The 21,135-nt window shown below is 35.5% G+C and overlaps 2 protein-coding genes and 1 long non-coding RNA gene across 3 annotated transcripts; 1 reads left to right on the top strand and 2 right to left on the bottom strand.

Annotated features, from left to right (window-relative positions):
• Window positions 1-2,640: 2,640 nt before the first annotated feature.
• LOC133705215 (uncharacterized) lies at window positions 2,641-4,880 on the bottom strand (the record flags this gene model as incomplete). The annotated part of the gene is made up of 4 exons (XM_062130347.1): window positions 2,641-3,142; window positions 3,249-3,374; window positions 3,584-3,769; window positions 4,098-4,880. Coding segments are annotated over 4 exons (1,200 nt in total), but the record flags the coding sequence as incomplete, so codon positions are not given.
• Window positions 4,881-8,013: 3,133 nt separating this feature from the next.
• On the bottom strand, window positions 8,014-9,510 carry LOC133704220 (uncharacterized). The gene is made up of 2 exons (XR_009844017.1): window positions 9,113-9,510; window positions 8,014-8,702 (listed from the first exon to the last, which is right to left on the bottom strand). It is a non-coding gene; the product is annotated as an uncharacterized LOC133704220 (long non-coding RNA).
• A 796-nt stretch (window positions 9,511-10,306) lies between these two features.
• On the top strand, window positions 10,307-19,273 carry LOC133705682 (pre-mRNA-processing factor 19 homolog 2-like). The gene is made up of 18 exons (XM_062131024.1): window positions 10,307-10,476; window positions 10,560-10,645; window positions 11,160-11,231; window positions 11,345-11,407; window positions 11,951-12,037; window positions 12,850-12,997; window positions 13,083-13,204; window positions 13,416-13,532; window positions 14,422-14,517; window positions 14,607-14,666; window positions 15,900-15,974; window positions 16,601-16,705; window positions 17,428-17,544; window positions 17,692-17,769; window positions 17,857-17,953; window positions 18,302-18,353; window positions 18,628-18,698; window positions 18,784-19,273. Exons 1-18 carry the CDS (start codon window positions 10,464-10,466, stop codon window positions 18,897-18,899), a joined length of 1,575 nt encoding a protein of 524 aa, XP_061987008.1. The 5' UTR covers window positions 10,307-10,463; the 3' UTR covers window positions 18,900-19,273.
• Window positions 19,274-21,135: the final 1,862 nt, after the last annotated feature.

Genomic DNA, 21,135 nt, shown 5'->3' with positions numbered 1-21,135 from the left:
CCAGATGTCATCGCGTCGCTAAAACACCGTGACAGTACTGATGATAGTAACAATAATAGTGAGAGAAATTGTTAGTTTCCACATGTGGATGGCTAGAGAGAAAACTTATGAATGTGTGTGTGTGTGAGAGAGAGAGAGAGAGAGAGAGAGAGAGAGAGAGAGAGAGAGAGAGAGAGAGAGAGAGAGAGAGAGAGAGAGAGAGAGAGAGAGAGAGAGAGAGAGAGAGAGAGAGAGAGAGAGAGAGAGAGAGAGAGAGAGAGAGAGAGAGAGAGAGAGAGAGAGAGAGAGAGAGAGAGAGAGAGAGAGAGAGAGAGAGAGAGAGAGAGAGAGAGAGAGAGAGAGAGAGGTCTACTGTGGGGGAAGATAGAGAGATAATTATTTTATGGAGGAGAGAAAGATCAACTTGCTTGAGTTAAGAGCAACACCAAGAAGAGGGAGAAGCAATGAAAAAAAAAAAAGAAGTAAGGGAAAAAGAAAAGAAAAGAAAATTATCTTGAAACTAATTAATAGGGTGGTCGTGCATATAATACATGTGCGATGTATCGACGGCACAAGAACTATGCACGAACCATTGTTTACATGCTAGAATGAGAATTATTTTTCAAATTGTTTTAGTTTGAGATATAAGTTTTTTCATTGTGCTAATGTGAGAAAAAACTCTCCAAGGATAAGGCAAAGGCCATGTCCAGGAAGTCGAGAGACAAGGAAAGGATGAGGTCAAGGATGCCCAGGTTACCAATCCCAGGATGTTCAACCCTAGTCCCTAACCATTTCTATCATTTTTGTATGGCTAGTAGAAGTTCAGGTTTGGAAGGCTTAATATAATTTTCAAAAACTATCTATTTTTTTGACGTTAAATTTTTAGAAAAAGATCGACCATGATTATGAGGTTATGAATCCTAATATAAAACAACAGTTTTTTATAGACCAATCACAAAATAGATTTGACCTAAATTTATCGACAATTTCTAATATAATTCTTGACAACGTATGTGAGTGTGTTTGGATCATATTTTTTAAGATTTTTATTTTTTAAATTAATATTTTTTAGTATTTTTTATTAGTTTGATACGAAAATATCAAGAAAAAAAATATTATTTTAATATATTTTTAAATATATAATATTTTTAAAAATAATTTTTACCACATTTCCCAATAAACTATTTATTTATTTATTTACTCACGGATTCGTTGTAGCTGCCTTCGAAGACTATAAACATATTGCCACCGGAGAAGGAGAGATTCTGATGCCCAGTTATAGCCCTCCAAATAATGAAAAAAAATCCCATTTCCCATCAATTTGAATATTCTAATTTTCAAAATTTTATTTGATGGGTCCAATTGAATCCTTTAATAATTTTGTTTTTTGTTTTTTTCCCGTGCACAGTAGTTCAGAAATCTGGCCCAAGGGAAAAACTGGTTCTCCACCGGCATACTTTTAGGAGCCGCCTCAGCAACAACCTCTAGAAAAACTAAAGCCCCCCTTTGTAGTCTATGCTGATTGAAGTCCACAATCTAATGGCCAATGGGCACGTCGCCTTTTGCAGGTTTAGTTCATTTTGTCAGAGGTCTAGTCGAATTTGCACTCTCGAGCTTCAGCCTCTCGACACACCCGTGACAGTGACCTTATTTTCTGTCAAACATCAACGTTAATCTTTGTTGAACATATGGTAGGACCAAGACACCAAGTGGTGTGTTTCTTGATCACTGCGTGTCTGGAATTTTAAAACCAAAGGAGTTCTTTTTTGCATAGAAAGTACCAGCCGGGTCGCATTCATGGTCAATAATTCACATGCTAAACCGATAAATCCAAAGCAGGTCGTTTAAGACTCTTATAAAATGTATGACCAAATCTTAGTTAAAATATTTTGGTTAAAATATTTTTTTATATGATATTAGAATTTTATTAATAAAATAATTATGAATTTAAATCTCATCACTCTTATTATGTTTGATAAAATTAAGTTTAAATTATTGAATTGTGATGATTTTTTGACATAATATTATCTTTGTTGACTAAGTGATTATGAATTTAAATCTTATCTCTTCATTTTAATTGAGAAAGGTTATTGGTTTGAGATAGTTCTTTGACATGCTATTAATTTTATTGACTAAAAAATTACGAGTTTAAATTTTATCATTTTATTTTTATTAAGTGTAAGGTAACGTGGACCGAGACGATATAAAACTATTTTATAAATTTTTAATATAAAATTATTTTATAAATTTTTAAGATGAGATTGTTATTTGACTGTTGAAATTAACAGACTAAAAAGCATAGAATAGGAGGGTATTATATAAGTTAGCTAACAAAATCTTGACATGGTTTCAGGCCAATACCCATCATTGGAATGGGTGGAATATGTTTGCCATAATTCAAAACATATTGGGCTTGTAGAACTAGAAAGATGATCGATGAGCCTAGCCGAACACAATACTCTAACAGACCAGGCTCTAATGTTACCAATGCTTGGCCTGAAGCATTTGCCGAGGAGTGACAGCCTTCGTCGGGCTCTCTATTTTTCTTTTCCACTGGTTTCAATGGCCAGACCTGACATTTTACTACAAGGAAAGGTTCCTATCAAAGAAGTTGAGAAGGTCAGACTCAAACAGTTAATCTCTGCAAAATATACAGTCCAGTAGCTATAAATCAATCCCGATTGATGTATTTATTTCTGCAAGTAAATAAATCGAGGTAAACCGTAAATGGATCGAGCACTTCTAATTGCTCGTACACATGAGTAAACAAAAACAACTTTCATTGACAAACTTGCTCAGCTACTACTCACAATAAGATGCCACAGCATTTAACAGATCTGCTGGATCTTGGAGATGGGTAGGGATACATATTATCTACATAAGCTACCTTGTTATTCAAGTGTCTACACAGTCCTGACACAATCATTCATATATGCCTGGACGGACTAGGATATTCTACGGACCACCCAATTATTGGATTTCTTTTATTATAGATTTAACCTGGAAAGTTAACATCTTGACTGAAACGGGATCCTTCAAAATTGTAGAGATGGGCAAGCTAGTTAATCCAGGACTGGATAGAATAATTGCATTCGAAGGAGTTCACACCACTGATGTGAGCAAAAATATCCGAACCAATCACATCTTCTTCTTTCATTACTGCCTGCAGGAGAAAGAATTGCAAGCAAGGAAAAACCAGTTACTGATTAACCAAGAAACCTTTTCTGTTGGATATGAGAAGAAAAGAAAAAAATAACCAAGAATCTTACTTCTTCATCCTCATCATCTTCATGATGGCTGCTAACAGTCCTGTGAATGTCACCAAAATCATCATTCTTTGCGAACCTTCCTCTGACTCGAGGCCGGCTGTCTGCCAGTGTTTTGCGGCAGGCATACTGCAAATTTGATCAAATCATTAGCGATGAAAACAAAAGGAACACACGCACAAATCATTCAGGCCAGGTGCAAAGCTTTCCTTGCATACATATATGATCATGATATCTCATATATAGTTCTGTTTTGGTGCGTAGGCAATGTAAATATGGGCTGCAACCCGGTTTGCTAGATATCTCTACAGAGAGGGAAGGTGGGAGACAGATAGTACCTTTATTTTCTTGCTGAAATTCCTCTCATTCCTTTTCTTCATATACCTATGGATTTTCTCCCTCCTTTGCTCAACAGAAAGTTTGCCCGCCTTGAAAGTTGAATCTTCCAAACTTGAAATCTCTGATGTTAAGGGAGCAGAACTAACATGCCCCCCCACCAAATTTGGAGTTTCATTGCCAAGTGCCTTACAAAGACAGATTAAAAAGATAAGTGAAAACAAATACAACGTCAATTCCTTCAAGAAAACCATATCTGAAGCACACATGCTCTGCTATTTGGGCCTAAGAAATGCCACCACTCTCCAAGCTGGTGGTTTTGTTATTGAAAAGTTTAATTGTTTGGCTTTGAAAATCAATTCTGAAAAATAACTCTCTTGGTTTATCAAGAAAAAAAAAACCCTCATTTCTCACTTGGCATATGCTCTTTGTAGAATGGTAAAGGTTCTTCAATTTCCTACCTCAAATTCTTAAATAACAATGGTAATGATATAATTCTGTATGCATTGCCAGTACCTGTAGATCACGAGGGTTAAGAACATGCTGGAGGGAATCAGGACAATAAATTCCACCATTATCACCCTGAAAATCCAATTCTAGTGTTTGCCATTCAGAACCCATAATAATACCACCATCGAACATACCAGAACTGTCAGCGGATAATGAGGCGGCATTCAGAGTTCCAGCAGGCATGTAAGCACCCACTGCAGGTCCAAGAAACGAACAAGAAGGTGATGATGGGTTCAAAGGTACATAAGAAGGCACCGAGGACAGGCAATCTTCTTCAAAAACAGATGACAATGGATGTGCCGTGAGTGGGGCAGCAGGGTACTGGGAGAGACCATCAGTAGATACAAGATTTGTTAATGTGAGTTGGGGTTGTACTAAAGAGAAATCAAAATGGTCATTCTGGGTAGAGATAAATTGAGGGACAGACAAGGTGGGAGATGGAGAAAAGTCTATGGAAGCTGAGAGTACATTATCAAGCTCATCCTGGGAGTCAAATATTATGGACAGATTACTATTGATGTTGTGAATATTGGCAGCTGTAATTGTTGTGGTGCCAGTGGTTGTGGTTATAGGGGTTGCGCTGTTATGATTACCATTGTTATCTTGGTAGCTATTGTACTTGTCGATATCTGGTGGCAATGGAAGATTGTTAGCACAGGAAGAGTTCTCCTCATAGCAACAATTTGAGCTGGAAGTGACTTCTGAGTTTTGCAGGGTTTCTTGGAAGAATTCAGGGTCACAGAATTCCAAAATTTGGTCACTGACGGGGCTCGAAACATCATCCTGTAAAATAGTAAAGCAACAGTGTCAAGATCATTAACACAAGTCATCGCATGGCTACTAATAAGCTGCACTTATCTTCTTATGCAAACCTTATAGTTTGATGTTTTACTACTATGATTCAGATTGGACTTTCCTTTAGGCATACGCCAAGAATGATTCTTCATTGTTTGCAACGTGGTTCCGCTCTAAATCGCTTAGGCCATGATATGATAAAGACATGCAGCATAAAAGGCTAAAATTCCCTAATCAAGCTGATTTTCTGCATTTAAATCATCAATGATAGAATGAGAGTTCATGATAATATCGGGTTCTAAGCTGCTCTCACTTTTTCAAATGTATTCTCCCTGCAAAGTGGGGACGGTGGGTGTCTAAGCATTGGGTTCCAATTCTCTGTCCTTGCTATATATGTATCCTTGGACCAGAATGGAGTGGAAGGAGGGTGCTGAGGGTAAGGGATTCATGTGGGCAAGCACCTAGTCTAGCTCATATAAGTGCGGTTACCACGTTCCAATCTAGTTTCTATATTTGATCAAAAACAAAAATTCTCCATGGGAGAATAATATCGTTGTCGATATTTACGTATAAAGTCGAAAAAGATGTGTATCTGTGCACCATGTGATATGCGGGAAGTAGTACACCCAAGATTAGCAAAAAGACCACATAGCATTAACAAGAAGTGTGTTCATGGTATGTTTCTTTCACTCGTTATGTAGCAGAAGCCGAGCTCAAACAAACATTCGGAATCAAAAGGCAATTAGCTAGGAAGACCCAATATGCTGTCCATGTGAGCTAGGTTCTGTCATTTGGAACTTACATCAATCTAAACTGACAAAAAGAAGAACAGATTTGATATTCCTTGTACACATATTCTATAAAGGTCTAAAGAAATTGGCTGAAATTGTTTTAATGATATTTTTTTTATTAACATAAATATCTCGTCAGCTTATACGTATCTTAATTAATTTCACGATCCTACCGTAAGGATCTCGATACTTACTTTAGCTGATGGTGCCCTTAAGATAATATTGACAGCGTTAATTTGCATCATTTTGTGGCCGGCGGCCATACGCTTATCATTGAAGCAAGTACTCTTGTGCTCCACTTCTGTATCATTGAAATCCAAAGGAGATAGCTACTTTGCTTCTTTCTAAATGTTTCTGTAATCTCTTTCCCATAGCAGTAATACATTTCTAATTCATAATTAAATAAGAACATTGCATCTAATCGTGCAAAAGGACTGATCTAAGCTAAATATATGTTGACCACCTCCCTTAATTTGCTGCAAGATCAATCTCGCTCCATTTCGAATACGAGAAGTTTGGATCTAGCTCTGTTATGATCTCTTTCTATAAAAAGCTTTCCCTTGTATAAAAGAACAACTTGATTGAGAACTGATCATAAACATTTAACCAATCCCCAAGAGAAACAAGAAAGGATACAGGAAAAGATGATCAAATCGATCGAGCTAGCAAACATTACACACAATCTAAAAGAAATCTGCAAATAATGTTCACATAAAATGAGCTAACATGTATATGCATGCATGCAAGCGTAAGTGCATTAAACGGTAAAAGAAAACAACAAAGAAATAAAGAAAAGAAACTTACAATAGGTAGCTGCTCCGGTGGATGAATCATGTCCTCCAACATTGTTTGTATTTCTTGACTAATTAATATTGTAAGCTAGCTGTATTCCTCAAAATCTAATTAACGTACATGAGAATTAATTAAGCCTTAATTAACTTCTTTCTCGCACCCTCAAATAGCATCGAGTGATAACATTAGAGAAGGGCTCTTTTTAGACGAAGAAGATGATGGTAATATATAGTAATCCAAATGTTTCACGACTAAAATTAACATAACCCAATACTCCATTAATACAAAAAACAAGAAAGAAAGAAAAAAGTTCAGGGAAAAAGAGAGAGAAGGTGAATTATTAGCAGTAATACTTCTATGTCGAGAGACAAGGAGAGGATGTTTGTTTTTTTGTTTTTTTTTGTTTTTTCTGATTAGCTATGAACAAGGAGGTTGTGGGGTGTCCTAAATAGTTAGTTACTTACAATTTTACAATTTATAGGAGGTCCTGGGAGTTGTTTGTACAGTCAACTTGTCTCTGTGTCAACCCGACAAAAAAGGTTGACCCCAAGTTCTTTACTTCTTTTGCCTTGCCTAGGTTATCACCCTATGGGGTCGTGAAACGTGGCAGTCCTAGTGAAGTGGAATACTGATGACGTGGCTGCGTGCAGCTCGGTTTGGGAGGGGTCAGAGTCATTATACGTCACTTGATACGGTCAATCATCAAATTGGGCTGACCAAGTTTTACTCTCTTTCTTCTGTTTTGATTTTCCTGCCAGTTCCTCCTTGCCTAATATACTTTCACCCCATGCGGTAGTTTTTTTTTAAATTATATTTATCTTGAAAAAAATGTTTCTGTAGTATACTTTTTTTTTTTTGGTAATTTTAATGTGTTGATATTAAAAATAAAAAAATAAAAAATTATTATAATATATTTTTTTTAAAAAAAATATTTTAAAAAAATTACTATATATCATAAATTATAGATCGTATTAGTATAGCTATTATTTTAAGATTTTTTCTCTTTAAGTTTAAATAACCAATTTATTGTTAAAATATAATATAAATTATATCATGAAATTTTACCTAACAACTTAAATTATTAAATTGAGATGGTTTTTTGATATGATATTAGAGTTTTGATAATCAAATAATCGTAATCAAATAATCGCGAATTCGAATCTTATTAACTTTAAAAGGCAGATAATATATTATTATTCTCGTATATTTTTCTAATTAATTGTATCTCTGAAACACAGCTATCATCTTGGATTTGATTGTTACTTCTCTAAGAATTAATCAATTGAAGATGATGGTTAAGAGGGGTGGACATCTTCTATTTTAATTCGTTTGCTTTTTGGTCCAAAATAAATTATTCTCGTATATTTTCCTGGATGAAACTTTCACGTCAAGGCGTCCTGCTTTTTTGGCTCAATTTCCTTGTAATAGAGCACATGATAGACAATACAAGTTCATATGATTATTGCCCCCACGTGTGCTGTCATTTCAGCACAGGGCAACGGTGTTCACCTTGTTGATGCTGTTATACATGGGCTTCGAGAATATCATGTTAAAATTTCACATTGTAATTTAAGAAAAGAGAACATTGACAGCAATGAAATCTGAGGTCTTTGGTTGGCCTCATGAATCGAGCTGGAGCTCAAAACGAGGCTCTTGTTCTGCCATGGCCTCATGGGCTGTTGAAGCTCAAAATCAACTTTCTTTAACGTGTTCACATGGCGGATCAACTGCATAAGCACCCATGATCAATAGATCCTCTAAATACCAGGTTTCTCTGCACAACCTACTTCTGTTCAAATCCTTCCAAACACAGCACAGGATCCCCTGACTCCCCTTGTTGCAAGACGCGTCTGTCTGTCTTTGCAGCAATTAAAGAACGTTTCAGGCTGCCTCACGCTCGCGGTTCCGCCTGCCTGACTCGTTTTGAGACATCAATGTTAGGGCCTCCCCCCTCACCTGGCGGTGTAAAGCAGGTGTTTACCGTGTTCTGTGGAAATTTCAGGAGAGTGAAAATCCTTCTTACTTTATATCGGAAACTATTATTCTACTCAACTCCGATTAACACACGTTGCATCTTGAAAGATCAAACATGATATTCCTTGTATTGTTGGGGTCGGAAGAAGGAAGGAAATTTATCGACAAACCAACTTTTCACACGGCTGCTTTTATCCAATATTCCAAATGGGAACCTTAGCAAGTGCTATAGCTAGCCTCTAGATGATGATTTTTGTAGCTGAAATGAAATGAAAAGATTTTGTTTAATTATTTCCATTTAAATTAGTGTCGGCAAGTATTTGGGACTCGAGATTCTTCACCCATCACCAAGAACAAACCAATTTAATGAAAAAAAACAACTAAACTGAATAGAAGAACGGACACGCAAGATTTAAAACACTGTTTCATATCACGCCAAGGAGTTCTGTCCAGTTGTTGAAATGGATGGATCGAAGTTAAATTGCTATAACTTCAAAGATTAGAAGAACAACAGATGCAACTAGAAATGGAATGAAATCTTTATATTGATTGAAATTTGATTACAGGTTTTATGAAGATACGATGGAAAAACAAGAACAAAAAACTACACAGTATCTTGATTTCTTCTTGAAAACATAATTAAAATACAGAAGAAGAGAATTATAGTACATGTTCAAGATGATTCCCAGACTGATTTTGCTTCTGATTTCGCCCAAAATATAACAGTTTCTCCTACGGATTCCACAAACAGCCAGGCTCCTTCAACTATCCATTCATTGGCCATCACCTCGTGCTGATAGACTAACGCTTACCTGATCATGATCTTTATCACTTGGAGTTGTTCAGCATATTTCTGTCACTTTCCTAAACTTTCTGCGATCCCAACTATAATTGCGTGACGGATCATGCCTGTTATCGCATAAAATCTTAAGAAATTCGATTTGGTGCAGATAAAGTTAAGATTGCAGATTCTACTGTGTATATATCAGGCATGTGGGGAACTGTGTCCTCCACACAAAGCAGAGCCATGGCTCGTGACAGGAGGAGAGGAGGGTATATAAAACTGTGCAGGCCATGGCAAGTGATTAGCATCTAATTCAAGGTTTCCTTATCTATATTGTTTTTCCTTTGCTTTAAGTTCTAATCAGAACTAAAACATTAATTCTAAGGATTCTGAAATTCAAATTACAAGCAGTAATTTTTATTATATGTACAGAGAGGATCAAATTTGTTGGGTGATATATTTTAGCTTATCAGTAATATTGAACCGATCGAAATCTGAATAACTTTGGAATCTCTCAGATGTACATTACAAATTCATCATGTTTCCCAAAGATGTTCATCCTGACGTGGGTAAAGCCCTATCTATTTATAAGAATAGGCATATAAAATATGCATCACTGTCTACATGAATAAAAATATAACTATTCAATAAGCTCAACTAGTTAGATATTAAATTTATTTTATAAAAATTATTAGTTTGATTCTTATAAATTTCAAAACTACTGAAAATTTATATTTTTATTATTTTTAAAGCTATGAAATTAATTAAAACATACACAAACTGATGTGAATATTCACATTAATAAAAAAAATTACTACCGAAGCCTGTTATAAGGCTAAGTTACAATTGCAGGTTGGTTAATTATAGCTAAAAACAAATGGTAGATTTTTATTTTAAAAAATTAAAATAATATTATTTTAAAAAAGAATTCAGAAAATTCAAATCAAATTTTAATAATAAAAATACGGCCATCATATGGTGAATGGGTTACAAAAACAAATTGGGCCATGAGAAACTCATTAATGGGCCAAAAACCCAACCCCTTCACTTAGATCGGTCGGTCTTCTATCCCTACACACAGAACAGATATTACAGTCCCTAGCTAGCAATTAAAGTCCTGCCTCTTTCTTGCTCCAGCTGCTGCTGCTCAATTTTCCCCTTAATAATCTTTCATTTTACTTAATTAAGCTGTAGCTCTAGCCAGTCGCCAGATAAACCCTAACCTCTCTGTCCACAATGCATTGCTCAAGTAAGTTTCTCGCTTTCTTGATAACTTCGTTTTTCTTTTATCTTCTGAAGTTTCTTATCGATCTCTGTTTTTTTTCCGGACAGTTTCCGGCGAGGTTCCGGAACAGCCCGTTGTTTCGAAGAAGTCTGGGCTTTTATATGAGAAGCGCTTAATCGAGAGACACATATCGGTATATTTTTCTTTTTTTGTTTTGTTTTTTAAATTCTAGGGTTTTAGCTTCTAGCTCTTTAGGGTTTTGCTTTTTGGCTTCTTAGAGTATTGGTAGAGCAACAGAGATTTTGATATTTTTTTTTGTATGCTTGAATAAACGGGCGAGATGTTATAGGCTAACAGCGTCTTCAATGAAATTATTGAAGCTACTTGTGTTGGTTATTTTGTGTAATTACCGAGGAAGTATTAAAAATTGCAAAGGTTAGGGTTTGCAACACTGAGGTGACAAAAAAACTAGCCAAGATTTATTTAGGATTTTTGTGTCTTTCCAAATCTTTTCGGACGTGCAAGAACAAGTTCCTTGTATAACAGGAGGGAGGGAGGTGTAGCTTTTGTTGCCTACGGCTGTTTTTTGTTTGCCGAATCTATAAAATTGAGCTTCACTTTGAACTGCACTGATCTATAAAGTTTCTTTTCAGGAAACTTGGTATTACGCTTGATAAAGCTTGCATTGTTGTTTATTTTCTAATCAGGAATATGGAAAATGCCCAATTACCGGGGAACCACTTACCATGGATGATATTGTTCCAGTCACAACAGGCAAAGTATGTTTATTTCTAGTTCTTTGTTTTGATTGTTATTGAAGTCTTTATATCCCACTGTTGCAGCATCAACCATTTTCTATACTTGATTAGTTTTTTTTTTGGATTTCTTGTAGATCGTGAAGCCGAGAACTGTACAGACTGCTAGCATCCCTGGGATGCTTGGGATGTTCCAGAATGTATGTTTATCAACCATATGATACCCTTTTGTTGACTTTCTAACTTCTAGCTTCACATGATAATAATAGTGTGGCATTAAGATAGGTGTCACTGTAAAGTTGTAAACTCTTCTCTGTATTTCTTCACTTTTCACAAGTTATAAGGCGTCAAATAATTAACTGTTTTACTTGTAACATATATGAGAGGGATGCTTGCCTCCATCTAGTTCTCCTCGAATTATTGCTATGACGTTGATAAGCCTCCATTCCTGGTTCTATCAAATGTCATGTTCTTTATCCTTTACAGTATAGATTTTAAGCTTCCCTGGAGTTCAATCATGTACGACTGCCATATTTGTTCTCCTTGAAATGTTTTAATTTCCTAATCTACTCCATACTTAGATGACTAAATTTTTTCACTAGGGAATCCTTTAGTGCCTTTAATTTGTTCATTAACAAGTGCTAATTATCATGGTGGCTTAGTTACACTCTTTAATTGAGCTTATTTTACTAATATGTTTTCATTTGATTTTGTTTGTAAATTCTTTCTTGATCTAATTGCAGGAATGGGATGGCCTAATGTTGTCCAACTTTGCATTGGAGCAACAATTACATACAGCAAGGCAAGAGCTAAGTCATGCATTATACCAGGTAATAGCCTCATCATTAAATGTTTGCTAATATGCTGTGCTTTTGACAGGGCATGTTTGGTATATCATCTTAACTGCAAATGCTGATTTGTATTTTTTGCATCTATTATTTAATTTTTGTTATTTGAGCGTGGTTTAAAAATATTGTTGCTTACTTTTTCACTTGGCTTCATTTTAATATCGTTTGGTTTATTATGTTTGTTTTCTTTTTTGGCATTCATTGTTTCGTCTTCACAATGATCACAAACCCTTAATCCTTGTTGTTTGTGAAATTAACAATGTATCAGTGTTCTTACTGATCCAGTGGTGGCTTTTGATATGACTTTCAACCGAAATGGAATTTTCCTTTTTCTTTACTGATCTAGAGAGTTATAACATTGCCTGTTAACATGAAGGCTCTATTTCAGTGAGGTCTATTGTTGTGGTAGAATGGTCTGTTTATTCTTCCCAATTTGAAGCTGCCTCCTTTCTGCAAAGGATTTGGAACTATTGAAATTGCTGCACCCCCAACATTTTGCATAAATGTTATCATCTAAGACCCTGGAAGTTAAATGGTATTTTGAAATTTTATTTTCAATTTTTTTATACTCCACATTAGCTTTCGTACAGGTCCAATCTTAATTTCCATGTTCTTGCTTTTTCATAGGTTCAATCCTAAAGTTTTTATGCTAGTTCTAGTTTCTCTTTTATCTTATTTTTTTTTTCTTTTCATTGGTTGAAAAAACATTGTAGGTTGGATTATTGATATTAGCACTTGCATACTTTACTTATCCAACACATGGACTCTGGTTGTGTTGTTTCTTATTTTGGCAGCATGATGCTGCTTGCCGTGTAATTGCAAGACTTAAAAAAGAAAGAGATGAAGCAAGGTCATTGCTTGCACAAGCTGAGAGGCAGATACCCATGTCTGCATCAGAAGCTGTTACAGAAAATGCTTCAGTTCTTAGCAATGGAAAACGAGGTTTTTCTCTTCTATCCTTTTTGGTTTTCAGTTTTTCTAAAGTTTCTTATCAATATGTATTTAAGTTATGTTGGAATCACCATAGCTGCCGAGGATGATGATTTGGGTCAACCTGGGAAGAGAGTACGACCTGGAATCTCTGCTAGCATCATTACAGAGCTTACAGACTGTAATGCAACTCTTTCACAACAGCGGAAAAAGCGGCAGGTATTGATTCATGTTAATGTAGGACTACTTAATTTTTGTTGGTAGATTGTGGATTTAGATACTCTATTTTGGTTGAATCGTTTTTCAAATCATATCTCGTTGCATGATTTAGTAAAGAGTATAAGGAATGAATGAAGTTACAGCCTTTTGTTTTGTATGTGCTGCTTGACTGATTTGATGCTTGTCTTTCTCTTCCCCTTTTCACTGTTAGATTCCTCCAACATTGGCTCCTATTGGTGCTCTAGAGAGGTACACCCAACTTTCAAGCCATCCACTTCACAAAACTAGCAAGCCGGGCATCTTATCTATTGATATCCAATATTCCAAGGTAAGAAAATCTATATACAGTGATACAGTTGGTGAATTTTACATATTTGCCGGGTTTGCTTGTTTAGAAGATTTTTATAAGCGAATATTTTCCGAGTTGCATTTAGTCATGCACTGTTCTGTTTTCTGAATTTTGTGGAAACTGTCCTCACTTTGTGTGACTATTCACTTGTATGTCAAATTTAGGCCACTTCCAATTTAGTTGCCGCATTTGTGCTGCTTTTGTCTTGTTTAGAAGATTTTTATAAGCAAATAGTTTCCAAGTTGCATTTAGTCATGCACTGTTCTGTATTCTGAATGTTGTGGAAAATGTCCTCACTTTGTGTGACTATTCACTTGTACGTCAAATTTAGGCCACTTTCAATTTAGTTGCTGCATTGTGCTGCTCTTGTCTTGTACTTAAATATAATGTTGCATAAATTGCTGCTTGTAGCATATATGATTAAGAGTCTATGACGTTGCAAAAATTTCCCAAAACTGCATCTTAATGACTGATGAAAGGTATAAATTAAATCATAAAGCGGGAGATCAAAGCATGCAAATATAAAAATTAAAGTGGTTTTATGGAGGTGGCTTATGCATGTTTTCTAGAAAAGCCTCTCCCATCTGTTTTCTCATGCCAGTGTTCATGCTTTAGTATGTTAAGGGTTTTGCTTCATTAAAATATCAGACATGGGGATTTTCTTTGTTTGGCTCTTCTCATAACACTTTGTATCTTATGTCGGGAGTGGATGACAGGAGCTTGTTTCGAGTTTATATCATCTAAATGTTGTCTAAAGTTGCAACAATTTTTAGCTCTCGTGGGAGAAAAACTAAAATTAATGGGCCAGATAGCTTTGCTCACTTGATGATTTGTGGCGATTGATGCACCTTTTCTCTCTGGTCTTCAGGATATCATTGCTACTGGAGGGGTTGATGCAACTGCTGTAGTCTTTGATCGGCTATCAGGACAGATTGTATCTACACTCAGTGGTCACTCAAAGAAGGTTGTTATCTTACTTTATGTATTTCTGCTTCATGCTGCATCAATGCTATTAAGCGAAACTTATGGCTTGTAACATCATTTTTGCTGTAGGTTACTAGTGTGAAATTTGTAGCCGAGGGTGAATTTTTCTTAACTGGATCAGCAGATAAGGTAAGCACCGTTCAATTTGGTGGGCTTAAAACTTCTTATTATTTACTGTTGTCATGCCCCTCCCCCAGCTTGGTAAACTCACATAGAAACTTACCCATCATCTCATGTTTATGTCCCAACATTCCTTTGGTGTGTCCCAAAGTATTTTTTGACCTGTCAGTTGTGGCTATGAATTATAGAACCTAAAAAAATCATGCTGTTTATGAGAAACAAAAGCATTCGACAGAACTTTTAACAAAAGTATGCAGTTTCTAAAATGTATTGATCTAGGCATTAAAAATGAACAATGGGAGTAGAAGAGAGTTGAAACCATCCAGGCTGGCTGTCATAATCATCTTTCAGGAGCTGATTTGTTGCAGTTGCTCTCTCTCATTCTTTGCACAAGTTGGAAGGGATAACTTGACCATGTATTTAAGGTCTTAACATTTAACCATTAAATCCAGCTTAACAATCCGATACCTCTCGACAAGATTTTTATATTGCTGCAGTCAAAAAGACCACTGATTGAGATAATAGTTACTACGAGAGTGATTTCTTGTACGCTCTAGTTTAGAAATGAAGATGTATTTGGAGGATAGCTGGTGGGCTGATCTGTTTGAATAACCTCTAAGCCTCAACTGAAAGGATTTAGATCTTTTCAAAGCTAGTACTGGAGTTAAGGTGCCATTTGCCAGAACTTCCAGAAGTATTGCAATATAATCTTCTTTATGTAGGATTAACTCATCAGCAATCATCAGTCTGTAATTATAGGAAAGCACTGTGAGGTTTCTTTAAGAAAAAAGGGGATCAGATTGGACCATGGGAATGTAATTGCAATATGCCCTTGTTTAGGGAAGGAATTTTGTCTTGAACAGTGATTTTGTCATTTAGAGGTAGTGGTTGTGGAAGCAATTGCTGGTGTGGAATTGGATCTCCTACAAATAAGGTTGCTGGCATCATGGTCATGGATTTTATTTAGTAAAGGATTAAATCGCGAAACTATGTCCATTGCAATCTTCAAACTTGTTCTATGTGGAGCTATAGTGAATCCTTTTGCTTACCTTATGATGAAACTGGACTTTTATGACGAGCTATTGCTTTCTTTTCTGTCTCCCTTTCCATTTCTAATTTCTTTTTCTCCCATTAAAGAACTGAATTTCTGGCAGTTGGATCATCTCACCCATAAGTAACCATTCTTAATTTAGTGTTCCTAGGCATTCATCAAGGATTTAATTTGTTTTCAAAATGCTGCAGACCATTCGTGTGTGGCAAGGATCCGAAGATGGCAACTATGATTGCAGACATATCCTAAAGGATCATACTGCGGAGGTAATTATCTTTCAAAACCACATTGATCTTGTTTCATAACCAGTGGCTGATTGTTAGCCTGATCTTGTGGATATAAATTCCTAATATTGGCTCTGTTCTGATAAATCTAGGCATATTCTAGATGAATACTTGTTTTAATAAAGTGCAATGCTCAGGTTTATGTTAAATAGAATGGAAGATAGATGACTTTTGGTAATGGGGCCTTTTTAGATTTACTTTAGATAGCTTTGGAATCAGGCCAGTATCAAATAAATTCCTTTTTTTCATGTCTCTTCCCTTTACATGTCCACATTTGAGGGTAGCTCAAATGAAATTCTCTAATATGCAAGCTTGAGGCCATGGACCCAAGCAAGATTCATCATGTGCTGCATTTCATGCATGCCTTGTACACTGAATGAAAATTGCAAAGCAGTGGTTAAACAAATAACTCATCCATTTAATGTTTTCATCTTGTGAATTAAATTGTCACAGCTAGTTTATGCCTACAAATGGTTCATTCTGTGACCAATCAAATTGAATTAAGGAAAAGCATCTGCTTTCCCTACAAGGTGGTGCCATTGCTTCACCATATTTTGCTTCGCCATTTTTTTATTATATAATACTTGTATGCTTACAAATTCTGTCAGGTGCAAGCTGTCACTGTTCATGCAACGAATAACTACTTCGTGACTGCTTCTCTTGACAATACATGGTGCTTCTACGATCTCTCCTCTGGTTTATGCATGACTCAGGTCCTCCCCCCCTCTCTCTCTGTTTTTTTGTGCGCGCGCTCTTACGTGTGTCTTGCACACATTCACAGAAGTCCTTTTCAATTTTTTTCCTGATTTGTGAGTTATGTATGAAGATTGATTGCAGACAAATTAAATGCCAAAATATATTAATTTATCTCCTGATCTGAGATTTTCACTTTTATGACTGGTCATTGTGTTCCATTTAATATAATGGACCTGCAGATAGAATCCATGAAGTTCAGGAACAATTAACAATTTTATCTAAATTCAAAGAATTGAATCCTTCTATCACATGCTTGTGGTCTATTTCATTTTTTTTTGTTTTCCATAATATTTGTCAAAGCTGACAATTTAACAATAAATTAATGTTCAGATGCCCATTATTCTCTTTTTATGATGCATTTTTACATGTTCAAAATGTAAAGAGGCATATTTAAAAGGAATTAAGATCAGACATAGGTAGTGAATGGTGGAGTATGTTTTTGTATTGTATGACTCTGGAGTAGTTTCTTCTGTATCGCGGTAAATTTTTCTTCAGGCTCTAGTTATCAATTACAAAGTTCAGTTTCGTTAAAATCTCCTCTTTCAGACTAGGTTTCTAAATGTTTCAGTCATGTTAATTTTCTAAACTTTATAGTTTTTATTTCAATTTTTAACATGAAAATTCCCTTGTGTCTGTTGGATCTGTTTCTGGATGAACTATATAATGATCAATTTTGCAGGTTGCTGACACTTCCAAAACTGATGGCTATACATCTGCTGCCTTTCATCCTGATGGTCTCATCCTTGGAACAGGCACTTCAGAAGCAGTTGTTAAAATCTGGGATGTAAAAAGTCAGGTACACAATCACATTGTAATTGTTGTGTTTATTACCTTTTCAAAGTGCAGCATGTAGAAGGCAGACATGTACCAAATAAAAACCTTCATTTGTTGATTTAATTAAAAAATATTTGAAGTTTTACTTTTGTTTTTTGTTTATATGCAGGCCAATGTTGCAAAATTCGAAGGTCATGTTGGGCCCGTAACAGCAATATCTTTCTCAGAAAATGGATATTTCCTGGCTGTAAGTATCATGTTTTGTTCTGAACAAAACATGCAATGATGGATTATCTGACATACTATGATCTTATTTAATGTTTGTACTGGACAGACTGCCGCCCATGATAGTGTTAAGCTGTGGGATCTGCGGAAATTGAAAAACTTCCGGACACTCAATCTATATGATTCCGATACACCTACAAACTCTGGTGTGTATTACTATGGTTATGCTTTTCCTTATTTATATGTGTTGCAATTCATGGCTAGTGGCTGCAGCAATAGTTCCTATGACTTTGTATGGTACCGCCCTAGTCAACCTGTTTTCCATTACCTGACAAGTCATCCTTGCTATGATGAATACTGTGTAAAGTGGTTTTAAAAACTTAAAGCTTGGCTATGTGGAATTCTTTCTTTCTTCTCTTTTTTATTTATTTTGTAAGCCTGTTGTTGACCTTTTAAGTGCTCGGGTTGGGCAATCTTGTTCCACTGCAATATGCAATTTTTTTTTTTTTATTGTGAGGGAAGATGTAATGGTGTTCCTCTTTTTGTTATGGCAGTGGAATTCGACCACAGTGGATCTTACCTTGGAATTGCAGGATCAGATATAAGGTGCTGTCTCTTATGGCTCTTCAAATATCCAGTAGTTTTTAATGGATTTTTAAGAATTGTCTGTCTGAAGTTGGATAACAGCTCTGCTTTTTTACTTAACAGAATGTTCTGGGTTGTGCATAAAGTTTTTCTGATAATGCTACTAAATTTGTTTCTTCGTTGCAAGAACATTCTTTGAAGCCTTTTCAGAAGAGCTATTACGATTTTGTTTTTTGCAATATCCTGTAAACTCTTATATTTATATCATCTAATTTTGTGTCTTGTACTTACGCAGAGTTTACCAAGTTGGCAGTGTTAAAGCAGACTGGAATTGTATCAAAACTCTTCCTGATTTGTCCGGAACAGGTTTTTCTCCTTCTCTTGCTACATTACATGTTGCTTCCCACGTTTGTTGGGCTGACAGATGCTCTATTATTCTACTCGTTTGCAGGAAGAGCAACTTGCTTAAAATTTGGTCCGGATGCCAATTACATAGCTGTGGGATCAATGGATCGCAACCTCCGGGTATTTGGCCTGCCTGGGGACGAAGCTCCATTGGAGTCATGATGCACCTTTAAGTTGCCTGATTCGGAGAGTTGAGTTCATGGATTTCTGCAGTTGTTGCCACAGCTTTTATTGGGCTGGCGCAGCAAAACAATAGACTGAGTTGTTTAATTATGCGGTGCCAACACTTTATGCAATTTCCAGACATGGAGCAGGGTGGTTGTCTGGGATTTGAAGAACTTAAATTCGAGCGACTACTACAGCCAGTCATTTTGTATTCATGTTGTCATTGGAACTTCCAGACCATTAATCTACACAGTGAGGTGTTTGGGGGACACTTGATACTTGTTAAGTGCTCATCTTTGAGGGATGGATAACCTTTTGAGATTTGTTTTTGATTCACTGTAGTAAAATGTAGTAGTTCAATTGTGTTCGCATCTGCCATGCTAATTGACTGACCTTAGCTCTGCTGCCCTGGTAAGCTGACAAGCATCCTTCAAAATCCCCCCTTTTCCATCTCAACAGTGCTTTACTGAAGTGTAAAATATTTCAAATTTGTTAAAAATTACTCTGTTGTTGCTTGCCACCCAAGCTTAACTTGCCAGCCATGCAAACGTGTTTGAGGAAACAACGTCAACCAGCAGATTTCCCATGCTTTATTAACAGAAATTGAAGACATGATCCTCAGGATTCAAACTTCAGATGAATGGAGGGCTCCATGATCCAAAGAATAAAGAATGAGATCACAAACTAATTAAGAAGCTTCCATAGCCTGCCTCGTATCAGGTATGGTATTTTGATGAATGTGCGAACCCCCAAAGCAGCAGCAAGAATATATCATCATAAAGAAGAAATAAAATCTCAGAAAGTCGAAAATGTCTGCTCCTACGATTCTTGTGTTTTTTCAATAGATGCTTCCGGGAACGCGAGTCATTTATCCAACTCTGATTGCACCTGCGCAGCCCTCCTGGTCAGCCAAGTTTGGAAAAGTAAGCCACAGCTGTAAGCCCTGTAGACAGAAATACTTGAATTACTGGGATTTAGGATGTTTTTGTTCATCACAGTATAAATATATGGAAGGGACGGCAAATATATTTATATTAAGAAATATTAATTTAATAGTTCGTCGGTGGAAAGGAAAGACTAAAGAGACGGTGCGCTGTGTGTGTGTGGATGCGTGGACAACTTTACATGTGTTTGTGTCCAAAAGCGCCTCGTCCTCAGTGGGTTCTGTCGGGTCCGCCCTTCCTCTCTCCTTTCCTCTTTAACGTACAGGTTTTTGATTGGTGGGTGGGAGCAAGGATTTCAATTTCATTTCGATAAATATTTTGTTTTTTAATTAGAATAGAAAGTTTTAGTTTTGGACTGCGGTTTCGAGATTGTACTGTTTATATATATATATAAAATTTAATAAATATAATTTAAATTTAAGATAAATTAATTATAAATTATGTAATATAAATACAATGCTAAATAAATATAATTTTAAATTTTAAAATATTTCTAAATAGTCAAGATTAAATAGATCTTTAATTTAAAGTAATTCAACTTTAACAAAATATCAAAATGTTATAAAAGTAAAATGTTTTAACACAAATATTTTAAATATAAAGTTAGGTCAATGTTATCAAGGCTAATGGAATATAAAGCATCCCTTGTTTTGCTTAAATTCTTACAAAGTATAAACATGAAAAAAACAACACGAATATAAACCATATATATTAGTGGTAAATCTAATTTTAAAAAATTAATATCATTGTTAATGAAAATAGTAATAATAATTTTCAATATTATTATTAATATCATTGTTATTGAAAATAATAATGAAAAAAAGCTTTTTATACTTGAGTGATTTAATTAATTAAATTGAACAAGGTTCAATTTGATTCAATGGCTTTTCAAGAGCGGAACGAAACATGTGGAATGAAACTGGAACATTTCGACCGAAATTTAATCAAAAAATCTGGAACATACTGAGATTTAAAATAAAATAAAAATTATTCTGTTCTGTTTTGTTTTTTAAATTGGTATAGAATATTTCCAATATTCCAGGCAAATCATAATGAAATTAACAACATTCGGCGGGAGAATCTGTTTTCCAAACGAAGTTCATGAATCACAATATGGGGAAATTAGATACCGCTTCTATATTTATAATTCATCAATGCTGGGTTGGAAATATAGTTATTTAACTCCATTTCAGGTTTACATGGGTTAATTAAGTTAGTAGAGACATTTTTTTTTTATTTTTTTTAATTGAGTCGTTACTCGATTCATCTAAAAATAAATTAATCTAGTC

The sequence above is a fragment of the Populus nigra genome, chromosome 10 (genome assembly GCF_951802175.1).
Source record: "Populus nigra chromosome 10, ddPopNigr1.1, whole genome shotgun sequence".
Taxonomy (NCBI): Eukaryota; Viridiplantae; Streptophyta; class Magnoliopsida; order Malpighiales; family Salicaceae; genus Populus; species Populus nigra.
The sequence above is the reverse complement of the archived record's forward strand: the minus strand, read 5'-3'. Positions and strand labels throughout refer to the sequence as shown.